Raw genomic sequence first — 17,500 nt, 5'->3', positions numbered from 1 at the left:
GCCTGGTGAGGAGATGGGAACGCCAGCCTGGGCCCAGGGGAGAGAGGACAATAGAAGCACACAGGCCCTTTGAATGTTATTCTATAGCCAAGAGCCCTATTATCCAAACAGCACTGTCTGGCTCTCACTACAACACCTTGTAGCCATTTGGCCTGATCCTGCTGCTGCTGAGGGGATGCGCCCTGGTGTTGCCAGCACCCAGTGCCGAGAGGCTGAACAACAGCTTGAGTTGGTTCGCTACCCGGTGTGCTACACCCAGTAATCACAACGGGGTGGAGAAGCAGAAAAGTTTATTTGAAGCTTCAAAAAGGTACAGGGAGATTTGAAACTCAAATCCTGTACACAGAGCAGGAAGTTACACAGGCTTCTATACATCCTTTTTCCCAGCATACTTATCCAATAGCAAGCTGCCCTAAGTATCCATATAGCCAGCCAATCCAGTTCCCAGCTAGTTCCCTGGTTCTCTGTATCATTTGTTAAATCATACATAAAGCTGCTTTATTCAGCATTGTTCTTCCATATCTGCCCTGTTTGGCCTTGCTTAGTTTCAGGCAGTCTGACTCTGCAGCACATTGTTGCAGATTCTCAGCATAACCGCTGTGTGTGCCTCCAGGCAGGGGGGCCAAGGACACTTGGGCCTAGTACGCAGAGCTGCTGCGAGTGCCTCCAGGCGGGAGTGGGGGGGGCAAGGACACCTGGGCCTAGTGCGAGGGGGCTTCATCGACACTCGTGGTCTTCCATCCCCTCAAGTTACCTAGTGGCCGTGCCCCAGTGTCCCCAACAACTCCCCCCTTTGAGAACACTCAACAACCTTGGCTCTGAGTTTTCTCACTTGGGCTATTTATTTCTTTACAATAGGACTTTGCATAAGCACTTTGTGATAGCCTGAAGAGAATGACTTATTAACTTTTGCAAAAGGGCCCTAACACATGAGACTGCACAGCATAATACCATTAATACAACCAATACAGGAAAGAGAAGTTTCAATAGCAGGCTAAATAAACCACCAAGCCAAGACGACAAACCCCAGCCTGAAAACAAGGTTTGCAACCAATCGCTCTCGGGGGCAGTATAGGCAATCTGTGCTCCAGCTCGGGCATGGGCCTCAGCCTGTACCACCTTTTCATAGATCTCATAACTGCTATCATTTACATATACACAACATTGGGGCCCGACGAGGGCACAAACCCCTCCTTGGGATGCCAAGAGATAGTCCAAAGCCAGCCTGTTTTGGAGGAAAAACGTCCTGAGCTGCTGTACCTCTTTATTTAATGTTTTTACTGTCGACCCTAAATCACTAACCGAGTCCTCTAACTCTAAGGCCACTTTCTCAAGTACCATTTGCGGCCTTACAGTATAGCGGCCTATGCATGCCATGGCTGGCCCGGAAAACAGCAGCGCTATTCCCAGTACAGAGCACCCTACAGGCTTCTCGGTTGTGAGGGAATTCTTCATATTGCCCTCCAATGCTGTAGTCGTTCGCCGCAGGGTCTTTTCTCATGACTCAACAGAAGTGTCTCGGGCATTTTTAATCTTTCCTTTGGGCAGTGTGGCAGTTATTGACAGATGAGGAACTTCATGAGCTATATAACAGCTACCTGTCCAGTTGGCTGGCAGCACCTTATAAGCCTTTCGGCCACATACAAAATAGTGATCCTGTAGGGCCCAGTAAGGACTGTTTTTTAAGGGGATTCCTGGGATATTTAAGGCTGCTTTTTCAAACAGTTCATATGCCCCTAAGGGGGCATCCCATCCTCCTGATTGGGTACAAGTGGGGGCGTTTCTAATTGTGCCGTTCAAATTACACTCGCCATAGGGACCACTACAAACCCACCATTGGCTTGCTACATTGGCGATATTAACTGGACGGCAAGTTATATTTTCAAACCCCTCTTTTGTGGTAAGATTATTTGTAAGAGTTTCCCTAAAAGGGGAGGAACCATTACACCCACACTGTTGGCCTCCCCTGTTGGTCTTTATCCAATACCCATCAGCCCACTGTGTAATAACACAGAAGCTTTTTCCCACAGGACGCCCATAGTGATCAGATTGGTTTCGGGGAAAACATAACTCCCTCAGTGAGTACTGCAACTGAATACTCCTGGTCCTGATAGGTGGCTTGCTGTAAAGAGGTCTTGTTCCAGAACGGTGAGTCCGTTCTTTCCTGCTTTTTGGTAGCGGCTAATTCTGCTAGAGTCAGGGGCAGCATGTCAAGGGGCATTCCCGTTTTGGGGGACAGTGGAGTCGGAGCACATACCCAGCAATCAGTCTCGTTTGTTAAAGAAGCAACATGGTGCATAGAATCATAGAATCATAGAATATCAGGGTTGGAAGGGACCCCTGAAGGTCATGTAGTCCAACCCCCTGCTCGAAGCAGGACCCATTCCCAGTTAAATCATCCGAGCCAGGGCTTTGTCAAGCCTGACCTTAAAAACCTTTAAGGAAGGAGATTCTACCAACTCCCTAGGTAACGCATTTCAGTGTTTCACCACCCTCTTAGTGAAAAAGTTTTTCCTAATATCCAATCTAAACCTCCCGCACTGCAACTTGAGACCATTACTCCTCGTTCTGTCATCTGCTACCATTGAGAACAGTCTAGAGTCATCCTCTTTGGAACCCCCTTTCAGGTAGTTGAAAGCAGCTATCAAATCCCCCCTCATTCTTCTCTTCTGCAGGCTAAACAATCCCAGCTCCCTCAGCCTCTCCTCATAAGTCATGTGTTCCAGACCCCTAATCATTTTTGTTGCCCTTCGCTGGACTCTCTCCAATTTATCCACATCCTTCTTGTAGTGTGGGGCCCAAAACTGGACACAGTACTCCAGATGAGGCCTCACCAATGTCGAATAGAGGGGAACGATCACGTCCCTCGATCTGCTCGCTATGCCCCAACTTATACATCCCAAAATGCCATTGGCCTTCTTGGGAACAAGGGCACACTGTTGACTCATATCCAGCTTCTCATCCACTGTCACCCCTAGGTCCTTTTCCGCAGAACTGCTGCCTAGCCATTCGGCCCCTAGTCTGTAGCTGTGCATTGGGTTCTTCCGTCCTAAGTGCAGGACCCTGCACTTATCCTTGCTGAACCTCATCAGATTTCTTTTGGCCCAATCCTCCAATTTGTCTAGGTCCTTCTGTATCCTATCCCTCCCCTCCAGCGTATCTACCACTCCTCCCAGTTTAGTATCATCCGCAAATTTGCTGAGAGTGCAATCCACACCGTCCTCCAGATCATTTATGAAGATATTGAACAAAACCAGCCCCAGGACCGACCCTTGGGGCACTCCACTTGATACCGGCTGCCAACTAGACATGGAGCCATTGATCACTACCTGTTGAGCCCGACACAAGCGAAACAAAGGAGTTATGCTCCCGATATGCACAGTTTGGAAATACCAATACAGAGAATAACAATGTTACCCAATTAATTATCACCAGAGTCTTCCCAACCCAGGGCCTTCAGTACCTGGGTGGGCCCATTTAGGCGTTAAGGTGTCCGCTATTTGTGTCTTTTAAACAGTAGCTTTAGCCCGAGATCGTCACTGGACGAGGAGTCAGCAGGTTGGACGATCCACGGTTCTGCTGACGAGGGGGCGGGTACTGCCTTCAGACGAGAGGGATGGATCCAGTTCTTGTGTCCCTCGGTCTTTGCCGCTGTATGGGAGACGGTATAGGGTCCTTTCCACTTTTCCTGGAGAGGCTCGTCTTTCCAGGTGCGAACAAGCACGGAGTCACCGGGCTGTAAGGAGTGGATGGGAGAGTCCAAGGGGAGAGGCTGGGAATCCTTGGTATACCTGTGAAGAGACAAGAGAACAGCAGACAGGGAACACATATACTGTGACAAAAAAACATTACCCAACTCCCATTCCCCTGACAGAACCGGGGTGCCATTCATAGGCCATGCCCTTCCAAACATAATTTCAAAGGGACTGAGCCCTAATCTACCCTTTGGGAGAACGCGGATACGGAGTAGGACGAGGGGCAAAGCATCAGGCCATCGCAGTGAGGCTTCTTGGCACACTTTTGAGAGATGCTGTTTAAGGGTCTGATTGGTCCGCTCCACTACCCCACTGGCTTGCGGTCTCCAGGGCGTATGGAGTTTCCAGGGGATTTGTAAGGCATGTGAGATGCTTTGGATGATTTTTGACGTGAAGTGTGTCCCGTTGTCAGATTCCATCCACGGGGGAGTCCAAAGCGAGGAATGAGCTCCTTAACAAACTTGAGGGCCACTGTCCTGGCAGTGCAGTTACGGCATGGGAAGGCTTCTGGCCATCCGCTGAACCGATCCACTATGACAAGGAGATATGTGAACACTTGGGTCCGGGGAAACACAGTAAAGTCTATTTGCCCCACTTGTCCGGGGCCTGGAGTGGGTTCTAGGGCAGCTGATGGCACAGGATGTCCCGGTCGGGGGTTATTCTTTTGGCAGACTAAGCAGTCCGCTTGTACCTGGGCAGCCAGGGGTCGGAGTCCGGAAGTGATAAAGTATTTTCCCATTAGTTGGATAAGTGCTTCCCTGCCAGCATGAGTGGTTTGATGTAGTTTCTGCAGCACTGGCCGGATTAGGCCTTTTGGTAAGAGGACCTTCCCTTCTGCGGAATGGAGCCATCCCTCCTTTTCCCAGAGACCGAGTTTGTCGGTTAGCTGTCTCTCCTCCCCAGAGTACTGAGGGGTTGGAAGCTCCCCTACTGATGGGATAAGGGCATGCAGATGGGCGTTTTCAGTCTGAGGGGATGGCAGGGTGGCAGCATGCTTAGCCTCTTTATCTGCCCGGGCACCACCTCTGGCCACATCTTGATCCTCCCTTTGATGGGCTTTACAATGTACCACCGCCACTTCCGAGGGGAGTTGTACAGCTTCTAGGAGCCGGAGGATTTGGGGCCCATACTTGACTGGGGAGCCTTGGGCTGTCAGCATTCCCCTTTGCTTCCATAGGCCAGCATGAGCATGCAGCACACCAAAAGCATACTTTGAATCAGTAAAAATGTTGACCCGCTTTCCTTTTGACAGTTCAAGTGCATGGGTCAGGGCTATTAGTTCGGCAAGCTGGGCAGAGGTCCCAGCAGGCAAACCTTCAGCTTCCACAGTGTCATGGAGGGTCACAACAGCATAACCCGCCCTCCTTTGTCCATCTATTACAGTACTGCTACCATCAGTGTACCACTCATAATCTGCATTTGGGAGAGGTACATCCTTTAAATCCGGACGGCTGGAGTACTGGACATCTATGATCTCTAAACAGTCATGTTTCTGTTCCTCTGTTTCTGGCAAGAGAGTGGCTGGGTTAAGGGAGGGGGCAAGGCTGTAGGGTGACTTCAGAGTTCTCTAACAGCTTAGCCTGATACTGAGCAATCCGAGCCTGGGTGAGCCAGAGCCCTCCCTTTGCATCCAATAAGGCTCGGACCATATGGGGAGTATAGATTTGCATAACCCCTCCCAATGTTAGCGTCTCGGCTTCCTCAAGCAATAGGGCAGTAGCTGCGACCGCCCGTAAACATGCCCGCCAACCCTTTGCAACCTGATCCAATTGCTTAGAAAAATAAGCCACGGGACGTCTCTATGCTCATAACAGCTGTGTAAGCACTCCTAGGGCCACCCCCCTTCGTTCATGTACATACAACTGAAACAGCTTAGAGAGATCCAGCAGGCCCAGAGCCTGGGCTTCCATCAATTTTTTTTTCAGGATTTTAAATGCCCTGTCAGCCTCTGGGGTCCAATAGAAGGGGTCATGATCTGCTCCTTTTACACAGTCGTACAGGGGTTTAGCCCACAGTTCAAACTCTGGGATCCAGATCCTCCAAAAGCCTGCCATACCCAGAAATGTCCTGAGCCGCTTACGATTACTTGGAGTAGGAACTTGACAGATAGCTTCCTTTCTTTCATTTGAAAGCTGACGCTCCCCTTGCCGCATGTGAAACCCGAGGTACCGTACCTCTGGGAGGGTGATTTGAGCCTTACTCTGTGCTACCCGATATCCCTGGAGTCCAATAAAATTCAGGAGGCTCACGGTGGCTTTAAGGCAGGGGGTTTGGCCCACAGTGGCAATTAATAAATCATCTACATACTGCAGAAGGAGGGCCTCCTCATTATCCCACTCCTCTAGGTCCCTGGCCAGAGCCTGGCCAAAGAGGGTGGGGGAGTTTTTAAATTCCTGGGCCAACACTGTCCAGCAAAGTTGCTTTTTAACCCTTTTTCGGTCCTCCCACTCGAAGGAGAAGATCTCCTGTGACGGGGTGGCAATTGGGATGGTAAAGAAAGCATCTTTTTGATCAAGAACTGAAAAATGGGTATACTGTCCCCCTATAGAAGCCAATAAGGTATACGGGTTAGGGACAAGAGGGTGCAGAGTCTTAACCTGTTCATTGACTGCCCTTAGGTCCTGTACCAGCCGATATGTGCCATCAGGCTTCTGTATGGGTAGAATGGGAGTGTTTCAGGCTGACTGACATTCCCGGAGAATACCATACATTAGGAATTGATCTATAGTTTCCTGTAAACCTTCTCTGGCTTCCCTCTTGATTGGATACTGTTTTACTTGCACTGGGCCTTTCCCTGGTATGAGCTGAATAGTAATGGGGGTCTGGTGGGTGGCCTTTCCTGGAATCCCTGATGCCCACATGAGGGGGTACACCTGGTCTTCCCACAGGCTCCAATCTGGGGCTTGCATGGCTGAGGGCTCAACTGCAAGGGTCATGAGCCATGCATTCTCAAGGGGTAAGGTAAGGGTTATTTCATCCTCAGTAAAATGCAGGGTGGCACCGAGGCGAAAAAGCAGATCCTGTCCCAGCAGAGGTGTTGGACACTCAGGGAGGTATACCAGCTTGTGGGATATAGTCCTGTTTCCCAAAGCACATTCCACTGGGCATACACTGGGCACTTGGTGTCCCTGCTTGTGGCTCCCACCACGGTAAGGGAATCTGCTACTGGCAACTGAAGAGGCTGATTTACGGCAGTTCGGGCCGCTCCAGAGTCCACTAAAAAATCTATTTCTGAGCTTCCCACCCGCATCTTTACTCGGGGTTCTGGGGTAGGGTGGTCCGTCTCCCCTGACACCCCTATTTCTGTTCCGCCATCGCCATCATAGGGGCACCCCCCCTTTTCTTTCCTCTTTGGGCACTCATTTTTCCAGCGTCCCTCCTGTCGACACAGGGCACACTGGTTGCGACCCAGTCTTCTCTCCTGCGGGCCCGGACGGTTGCACCCACGGCTCCTTCCTCCCCGGCCACTTCTCTTAGTGCCGGCCTGTACCGCTGTTGCCATCAATCTCACTTGCTTTCTCTCCTTCTCTGTCTCTCTCAGACTATAAGCTCGGTTTGCAGTCTCTAAGATTTGTGCCATGGTCATGCCCATTAAATCCTCCTTTTTTTGTAACTTTCTCTTAATATCAGGGGCTGCTCTGCTCGTAAAAATTCCCTTAATAATTGACTCAGTTGCCTGATCATCGGGGTCTGCATTAGTGTTCTGTCGAATGGTGTCCCAAATACGCTGTAGAAAGGCCCCTGGGCTTTCTTTTAAATCCTGCATTACTTCATATGGCTTTGCCCAATTATTATGTCGGACAGCAGAGTGACGGAGTCCATGCAAAAGCAACTCCTTATAGGAGGTAAGGCGGGTCATATCCCCATGATCATTTGGATCCCACCTGGGGTCTGCTCGGGGGACTTGTGCATCCGGGTCAGGGACATTAATACAATCCCGGTAATACTGTTTCTGCACCTCCTCCCTTGCCTTGGACACAACCTGTTGTCTTTCAACCTCAGACAATAGGGTTCGCAGGAGGATGTTACAATCATCCCAGTCCAGCTTGTGACTACTGAGGCACCCCTCAAAGACTGATATAAACTTGTTTGGGTTGGTGGAAAACTCTCCTGCCTGTGCTTTGAAAGCAGCCAAATCCACAGGATTAAAGGGCACATGAGTATAAACCTGCATAGTCGTGGCCGGACGCATGTCCGATCCAGACCGGGCGACTTTAGTTTCGGTGATTAAGGGGTATAGGCCAACCATTGGGAACTTACAAGGTGTGGGTGTAGGGGCCAAAGGGGACACCGGCTCTGCCATTAAGTGGGGGTGGGGGTCTGGGGACTAACATTAGCTGCTACCAAACCAGTCGGAGTCAGATTACAGCGCTGTAAAATATCTGGTTGAGTACATAAAGTCAGAAACAAATACGCATACATATGTTCATTCCATTTCCTTGTTCTCTGACAGAACAGGAGTAACTGAAGGATCGTGTTGTAATTAATTGACCCTCCTGGTGGCCACCACTCCTGGTCCTCTAGTTGATATTGAGGTCAGTCAACTGTACAGAATCGTTTTAATTGGCTCTTAGTCATCGGATCCGCACCAAATACCTTTCAGTTTGCTAGAATGCACTCTAGGGGTGTACACCGTGCCCTAACCCCTGAGCTCTGTCCCTGTCCCATACCTACAGAGTAACTCTGGGCGTCCCCAGGTTCCAACAGAGCATACAATCCGGATTTCAAAAGGTTCCTACCTTATCCAAGGGACCAGTTCTTCACCGTCGTCCACAACTGCAAGGGACCAGTTCTTCACCGTCGTCCACCACAACTGCTTCTCCACTATATGAGTGCATTGCACCATTGTGCCCTCCGGGGTCGATCAAATCGCGTCTCCTCCGAGGCCCCCGATGAACTCACCGGTGCGCACTGGGCGTCGGTTCTCGCCGCAATCCTCAACCTCCAGAAGGGGTCCAGGCAAGGCTAAATTGCAGCCTCCGCCCACCCAGGGACGCCAAAAGCTGTTGCCGGCACCCAGTGCTGAGAGGCTGAACAACAGCTTGAGTTGGTTCGCTACCCGGTGTGCTACACCCAATAATCACAACGGGGTGGAGAAGCAGAAAAGTTTATTTGAAGCTTCAAAAAGGTACAGGGAGATTTGAATCTCAAATCCTGTACACAGAGCAGGAAGTTACACAGGCTTTTATACATCCTTTTTTCCAGAATACTTATCCAATAGCAAGCTGCCCTAAGTATCCATATGTCCTAAGTATCCATATAGCCAGCCAATCCAGTTCCCAGCTAGTTCCCTTGTTCTCTGTATCATTTGTTAAGCTATACATAAAGCTGCTTTATTCAGCATTGTTCTTCCATATCTGCCCTGTTTGGCCTTGCTTAGTTTCAGGCAGTCTGACTCCGCAGCATAATGTTGCAGATTCTCAGCATAACTGCTGTGTGTGCCTCCAGGCGGGGGGGCCAAGGACACTTGGGCCTAGTACACAGAGCTGCTGCGAGTGCCTCCAGGCAGGAGGGGGGCCAAGGACACCTGGGCCTAGTGCGAGGGGGCTTCATCGACACTCGTGGTCTTCCATCCCCTCGAGTTACCTAGTGGTCATGCCCCAGTGTCCCCAACACTGGCCTGGAGGAGGCCTCCTACCACTGATCCGGGGGGAGCATTTGGATAGGAATATACAGTCTCTGAGACATGGGCGCGTGGAGCCCCTGAGCTGTAGCATCTCTCACATGTAGCCAGCTCCTCCCCAACACAGACCCCCCCTTGAGGACTTTCAGGACAACATGGGGCCTGGCGTTCTTGCATTGACCACATGAGCTGGGCCTAGAGTCTCCACCTCGACCCACAGGCAGGAGAGCTGCTTCCTAGGGTGGCTGGAGCTCTTCTCCCCAGTCTGAGCAAGGGGGACCTCTGGCTCCTGCCATATATCCCCTGCCAGGCCTTTCTGCTCCAGCTGTGAGCAGTGCATGCAAGGGGATCCTGTCCCCTTCACCCTGCCACTAGGGCCCTGGAAATCACTGCAAACGCCAGGCCTGAAGCACCTGGACCTGGGAAGAGAGAACCCCGGGGTAGGGGCTTGCGTGCGAATGGGAACCCTGGTGGAGGGAACTCAGGGGAGATGGGGGAGGGGCAGGTGGCTCCCCACAGAGAGACATTTCTGGGTGCAGCAGTGCTTAAAACGTTGCCCAGGGCCCTGGCCAGCATCGTGCTTTGTTAGTGTGGGCACATGCATGTGTAAATCGATAAGTGCACATGTCCCTGAGTGTGTGTGTGTGAATCCCTGTTATGATTTGTGTATGTGCATTCGTGTACAGCTGTCTACGTGAGTGCACATCTCTGTGTGTTACTGTCTCTCCATAGCAGCATTGTAGTCTGACTCCGAGTCTGTATGCGCTCGTGAGGGTGCAGGTGTGTGTGAGGGGAGGGTGATCTGCACCGGGGGAGAGGGGGGCTATTTTTGTAGCTCCCCAACTGCTCACCTCCCCAGTGAATCACAAACAGCTCCAGGCCCCTGGCATTTGCTGGTAGACTCAAAGGCAGACCCATCAAAGGGCCGCATTGGGGGCAGGCGGGCGGGGGCTTTGCAGGGGCCAGGCAGAGACACACTCTCCTCTGTGTTCAGGTTGGAAGCAGGCAGTTGCAAGTGGAAGAGGAAGGCCCATCTGCCTGGGAATGAGCAGGGAGCCCTGCTCCCCATCCACACACATAGCTAGCTCTGGGAGGGAGACATTAGACTGGCGGAGAGTTCTCACCGTTCTGCAACACTCCATAGGGAACAGCGAAGGGCCTAACCAGCCTCAAACTCTAGGCTGTTTGAAACCTGAAGCAAACTGTGCTAATGGCCTGTAAGCAGGTAGCGTTCCTGCCCTACTCCTAATCAGTGGCGGATTAATGATTTTGCTCCCCCAGGCCCTGAAATAATTGCCACCCCCCCATATGAAGTTTTTTCACAAATTCATTTGAACTAAAATGAATCTAAATATCATTAAAATAATTGAACATTTATAAGTTTTATTATAAAGAAAATTACAAGTACAGCGGACCCTCGCTTGAACGCATGTCTGTATAGGGTGATTTCACTTATAGCACGGGACCATCAATGGATCCAAAACCCCGCGTTCAAGCGGGGGTCCAGTGTATATAAAATATTTATTTTTTATTTTATGTAGATAGGATAAAAGAAATAAAAGTATGTGAGTAGTAAGTAATTACATTTGTTTACTCCTACACCTCTGAGCGGCAAACTTATTAATTAATTCTGTATAATCCAGAGAAGTTGTTAGATCCTTTTCAATTGTCAGGAGAGAAAGGGAGTTTACTTTTTCTTCACTGAGATTAGCCCTCAAATAGTTTTTGACCCTTTTTAATGCTGAAAATGATCATTCCGCTGAACAGTTCGTAGCAGGTGTGCAAACGAACATTCGGAAGGCAATATCAATGTTTGGATACACTGAATGAATGTTTCGATTTCAAAGAAGGCTGCAATATCTTAAAATTGACTTCTTTTCATTTTCAGGAATTTCTAAACATTCCAAATATGATTGAAAATGTAGACACTCATTCACGAATGATTCTTCTAAATCTCTGTGGTAGCATAGCTGTAATTTTTTAGCGTGAACTGTTATATCTGTTGTTGAAGTACTGATAATGTTAGGGTATGTCTACACTACGAAATTAGGTCGAATTTATAGAAGTCGGTTTTTTTTAAATCGGTTTTATATATTCGAGTGTGTGTGTCCCCACAGAAAATGCTCTAAGTGCATTAAGTGCATTAACTCGGCGGAGCGCTTCCACAGTACCGAGGCAAGCGTCGACTTCCGGAGCGTTGCACTGTGGGTAGCTATCCCACAGTTCCCGCAGTCTCCGCTGCCCATTGGAATTCTGGGTTGATATCCCAATGCCTGATGGGGCTAAAACATTGTCGCGGGTGGTTCTGGGTACATATCGTCAGGACCCCGTTCCCACCCTCCCTCCCCCCGTGAAAGCAAGGGCAGACAATCATTTCGCACCTTTTTTGTCTGCTGCCAGCCAAAGATGTAAAGGATAGATGGAGTGGGTCAGAACAAGAAATAGACCAGATTTGTTTTGTACTCATTTTCCTCCTCCCCTGTCTAGATCACACTGCAGTCAGTCACAGAGAAGGCGCAGCGAGGTTAATCTAGCCATGTATCAATCAGAGGCCAGGCTAACCTCCTTGTTCCAATAACAACGATAACTTTGGTGCACCATTTCTTATTGGAACCCTCCGTGCAGTCCTGCCTGAAATACTCCTTGATGTACAGGCACACCCTTTGTTGATTTTAGCTCCCTGAAGCCAACCCTGTAAGCCGTGTCGTCAGTCGCCCCTCCCTCCGTCAGAGCAACGGCAGACAATCGTTCCGCGCCTTTTTTCTGTGCGGACGCCATACCAAGGCAAGCATGGAGGCCGCTGAGCTCATTTTGGCAATTAGGAGCACATCAACCACCACACGCATTATCCAGCAGTATATGCAGCACCAGAACATGGCAACGCGATACCGGGCGAGGAGGCGACGTCAGCGCGGTCCCGTGAGCGATCAGGACATGGACACAGATTTCTCTGAAAGCATGGGCCCTGCCAATGCATGCATCATGGTGCTAATGGGGCAGGTTCATGCTGTGGAACGCCGATTCTGGGCTCGGGAAACAAGCACAGACTGGTGGGACCGCATAGTGTTGCAGGTCTGGGACGATTCCCAGTGGCTGCGAAACTTTCGCATGCGTAAGGGCACTTTCATGGAACTTTGTGACTTGCTTTCCCCTGCCCTGAAGCGCATGAATACCAGGATGAGAGCAGCCCTCACAGTTGAGAAGCGAGTGGCGATAGCCCTGTGGAAGCTTGCAACGCCAGACAGCTACCGGTCAGTTGGAAATCAATTTGGAGTGGGCAAATCTACTGTGGGGGCTGCTGTGGTGCAAGTAGCTCATGCAATCAAAGATCTGCTGATATCAAGGGTAGTGACCCTGGAAAATGTGCAGGTCATAGTGGATGGCTTTGCTGCAATGGGATTCCCTAACTGTGGTGGGGCTATAGACGGAACCCATATCCCTATCTTGGCACCGGAGCACCAAGCCGGCGAGTACATAAACCGCAAGGGGTACTTTTCGATAGTGCTGCAAGCTCTGGTGGATCACAAGGGACGTTTCACCAACATCAACGTGGGATGGCCGGGAAAGGTGCATGACGCTCGCATCTTCAGGAACTCTGGTCTGTTTCAAAAGCTGCAGGAAGGGACTTTCTTCCCAGACCAGAAAATAACTGTTGGGGATGTTGAAATGCCTATAGTTCTCCTTGGGGACCCAGCCTACCCCTTAATGCCATGGCTCATGAAGCCGTACACAGGCAGCCTGGACAGTGGTCAGGAGCTGTTCAACTACAGGCTGAGCAAGTGCAGAATGGTGGTAGAATGTGCATTTGGACATTTAAAGGTGCGCTGGCGCAGTTTACTGACTCGCTTAGACCTCAGCGAAACCAATATTCCCACTGTTATTACTGCTTGCTGTGTGCTCCACAATATCTGTGAGAGTAAGGGGGAGACGTTTATGGCGGGGTGGGAGGTTGAGGCAAATCGCCTAGCTGCTGGTTACGCGCAGCCAGACACCAGGGCGGTTAGAAGAGCTCAGGAGGGCGCGGTACGCATCAGAGAAGCTTTGAAAACCAGTTTCATGACTGGCCAGGCTACAGTGTGAAAGTTCTGTTTGTTTCTCCTTGATGAAACCCCCCGCCCCTTGGTTCACTCTACTTCCCTGTAAGCTAACCACCCTCCCCTCCTCCCTTTAATCACCGCTTGCAGAGGCAATAAAGTCATTGCTGCTTCACAGTCATGCATTCGTTATTCATTCATCACACAAATAGGGAGATGACTACCAAGGTATCCCAGGAGGGGTGGTGGAGGAGGGAAGGAAAATGCCACACAGCACTTTAAGCACAGCACTTTAAAAGTTTACAACTTTAAAATTTATTGAATGACAGCCTTCTTTTTTTTGGGCAATCCTCTGTTGTAGAGTGGCTGGTTGGCTGGAGGCCCCCCCACCGCGTTCTTGGGCGTCTGGGTGTGGAGGCTATGGAACTTGGGGAGGAGGGCGGTTGGTTACAGAGGGGCAGCAGTGGCAGTCTGTGCTCCAGCTGCCTTTGCTGCAGCTCAACCATACACTGGAGCATTCTGGTTTGGTCCTGCAGCAGCCTCAGCATTGAATCCTGCCTCCTCTCATCACGCTGCCGCCACATTTGAGCTTCAGCCCTGTCTTCAGCCCGCCACTTACTCTCTTCAGCCCGCCACTTACTCTCTTCAGCCCTCCACCTCTCCTCCCGGTCATTTTGTGCTTTCCTGCACTCTGACATTATTTGCCTCCACGCATTCGTCTGTGCTCTGTCAGTGTGGGAGGACAGCATGAGCTCGGAGAACATTTCATCGCGAGTGCGTTTTTTTTTCTTTCTAAGCTTCACTAGCCTCTGGGAAGGAGAAGATCCTGTGATCATTGAAACACATGCAGCTGGTGGAGAAAAAAAAAGGGACAGCGGTATTTAAAAAGACACATTTTATAAAACAGTCGCTACACTCTTTCAGGGTAAACCTTGCTGTTAACATTACATACATAGCACATGTGCTTTCGTTACAAGGTCGCATTTTGCCTCCTCCCACCTCATGACTACCCCCTCAACCTTCCCCCCTCCCTGTGGCTAACAGCGGGGAACATTTCTGTTCAGCCACAGGCAAACAGCCCAGCAGGAATGGGCTATACTGAGTGTCCCTGAAGAAAAGCACCCTATTTCAACCAGGTGACCATGAATTATATCTCACTCTCCTGAGGATAACACAGAGAGAGAAAGAACGGATTTTGGTTGAATGCCAGCAAACATACACTGCAATGCTTTGTTCTACAGTGATTCCCGAGTATGTGTTACTGGCCTGGAGTGATAAAGTGTCCTACCATGAAGGACGAAATAAGGCTGCCCTCCCCAGAAACCTTTTGCAAAGGCTTTAGGACTACATCTAGGAGAACCGCAAATGCCAGGGCAAAGTAATCCTTTCACATGCTTGCTTTTAAACCATGTATAGCATTTTAAAAGGTACACTCACCAGAGGTCCCTTCTCCGCCTGCTGGGTCCAGGAGGAAGCCTTGGGTGGGTTCGGGGGGTACTGGCTCCAGGTCTAGGGTGAGAAACAGTTCCTGGCTGTCGGGAAAACCGGTTTCTCCGCTTGCTTGCTGTGAGCTATCTACAACCTCCTCCTCATCATCATCTTCTTCGTCCCCAAAACCTGCTTCCGTATTGCCTCCATCTCCATTGAAGGAGTCAAACAACACGGCTGGGGTAGTGGTGGCTGAACCCCCTAAAATGGCATGCAGCTCATCATAGAAACGGCATGTTTGGGGCTCTGACCCAGAGCGGCTGTTCGCCTCTCTGGTTTTCTGGTAGGCTTGCCTCAGCTCCTTCAGTTTCACGCGGCACTGCTTCGGGTCCCTGTTATGGCCTCTGTCCTTCATGCCCTGGGAGATTTTCACAAAGGTTTTGGCATTTCGAAAACTGGAACGGAGTTCTGATAGCACGGATTCCTCTCCCCAAACAGCGATCAGATCCCGTACCTCCCGTTCGGTCCATGCTGGAGCTCTTTTGCGATTCTGGGACTCCATCATGGTCACCTGTGCTGATGAGCTCTGCATGGTCACCTGCAGCTTGCCACGCTGGCCAAACAGGAAATGAGATTCAAAAGTTCGCGGTTCTTTTCCTGTCTACCTGGCCAGTGCATCTGAGTTGAGAGTGCTGTCCAGAGCGGTCAGAATGGAGCACTCTGGGATAGCTCCCGGAGGCCAATACCATCGAATTGTGTCCACAGTACCCCAAATTCGAGCTGGGAACGTCGATTTAAGCGCTAATCCACTTGTCAGGGGTGGAGTAAGGAAATCGATTTTAAGAGCCCTTTAAGTCGAAATAAAGGGCTTCACTGTGTGGACGGGTGCAGGTTTAAATCGATTTAACGTTGCTAAATTCGACCTAAAGTCCTAGTGTAGACCAGGGCTTAGAGAGAAACTGAAATCTGCCATAAAGTTCTTGATACGCATTGCTTCTGCATTTTAATTCAGAGCATACAAGGTCTAGTATTGTTAAAAAGGTATCTACTTTAAATTTATCTCTACCACACATTTTCACTTCAACTTCACGTGTCTCATCAGATTGAAGTTTACGCTTTCTTTTTCACCTTGTGTCAAATTCGTAGTCCAATTTCAGATTTTTCTTTGGCTGTCTCTTCGTACATATCAAACAAGTCCCGTATAGAATTAATGTATCCTATTAGTGAGTTGTAGAGTTCTACAACTGTCTGTATATCAATATAAACATTTTGCAGTTTTTGGCTAGTTATATGAAATCTTTCCAAGAGTGAGCTCCAAAATACAGCCATAAAAGCTGCCTTAAGTTGATGGAGTTTTCGCTGCAAGCCTGTAGCTTCATTATGTGTAACAGGTTTCTCAGTAGCATCTTCCTTTATTGTATTTAAGGCTTTAATTATAGCATTCCAGTTTTCCCTCAAATAATGACAAGCTTCCACTCAAGATGACCATCGAGTCTCAGAAAATCTTTTTATTACTTTACTGCCTGGCTTCAAATTAGATAGTAAAATCTCCCACCAGTGGGAGGCAGAAAAAAATGAATAAAGATGTTGGACAGTTGAGAAAAATGAACATGCTTCTTGACAACTTTCTGCTGTGCATACTCCAACCAGATTTAAAGAATGTGCAGAGCAAGGCACATACTCAGCATCAGGATTTATATTCTTTATTCTTGCTTGCAACCCGCTATATACACCAGACATGTTAGTGGCATTGTCATACGACTGGCCACGGCAGTTTGCGATATCTAATCCATAACAATTCAAAGTTGAAAGTAGACCATCAGCTAACTATTCTGATTTGTGGCCAGTATTTGGTAAAAAACAAAGAAACCTCCCTGCTGGTATGCCATTATCATTTACATATCTCAGTATAAAAGCCAATTGATCAACATGAGATATGTCGGGAGTTGAGTCAACACTTATTGAGAAATATTTGGCTTCTTTTACTTCTTTAATAATTTTTGAGATCACATTTGAAGCCATCAATTTTATAAATTCATTACATATATAGGATGAAAGATAAGATACGTTACCTCAACCTTCATTTCCGTAACATGCAATGTGATTTGCTAGAAATGGATCAAATTCTGCAACAAGCTCAAGAGCCATCATGTAATTGCCGTTATAAGGCGATCCAAATTTTTCCACCTTACCTTTAAATGCAAGTCCTCTGCTTGACAGTTTCTTTACCACTGCTACAATCCTCTTCAACACATTTCTCCAATAAATAATGTCTTCTTCCATTTGAAATTTTAAATTCATATCAGTTCTTCCGGATATCTCGCCTCTCTTCACCATTGTCAGTACACATGTTTTATGTTCAGTCGGATTTTCATGTTCCCATAGTCGAGCTGATATGTTTTTCCAGTCATGGTATCCACTCGTCGTCAGACTAGAGATCCCTCTGAATAATCGACATGGGGCACAAAACATGGCTCCTTTGCTCTCCGAATATACAAGATATTGCTGTGACTTTACTTCACCGTTTAAAAGATGTCGTTCAAACACATTTTTTGTTAGAACACGCAGTTTATCAGTATATCGTCTTTTTGAGTTAGTAAAATCACTATCAATATTTTGTTTAATACCATGCATCAATAAATATTCAATTGTAGCAGCAT

General features: G+C 48.9%; 1 protein-coding gene across 1 annotated transcript in view; it reads right to left on the bottom strand.

Annotated features, from left to right (window-relative positions):
- LOC144929561 (uncharacterized) overlaps positions 1-15,751 on the bottom strand; it is an 82,121-nt gene extending 66,370 nt beyond the window's left edge. Inside the window, exons 1-2 of the mRNA XM_078849458.1 lie at positions 14,850-15,751; positions 13,803-14,262 (exon numbers count right to left, since the gene is read on the bottom strand). Coding sequence (XP_078705584.1) covers positions 13,803-14,262; positions 14,850-15,432 — 1,043 coding nt within the window. The 5' untranslated portion in view covers positions 15,433-15,751. The remainder of the gene's footprint in view (positions 1-13,802; positions 14,263-14,849) is intronic.
- Between the last annotated feature and the right edge of the window lie 1,749 nt (positions 15,752-17,500).

This window comes from Lepidochelys kempii, chromosome 19, assembly GCF_965140285.1.
Source record: "Lepidochelys kempii isolate rLepKem1 chromosome 19, rLepKem1.hap1, whole genome shotgun sequence".
Classification (NCBI taxonomy): Eukaryota; Metazoa; Chordata; order Testudines; family Cheloniidae; genus Lepidochelys; species Lepidochelys kempii.
This window is presented reverse-complemented; position numbering and strand designations above follow the sequence as displayed.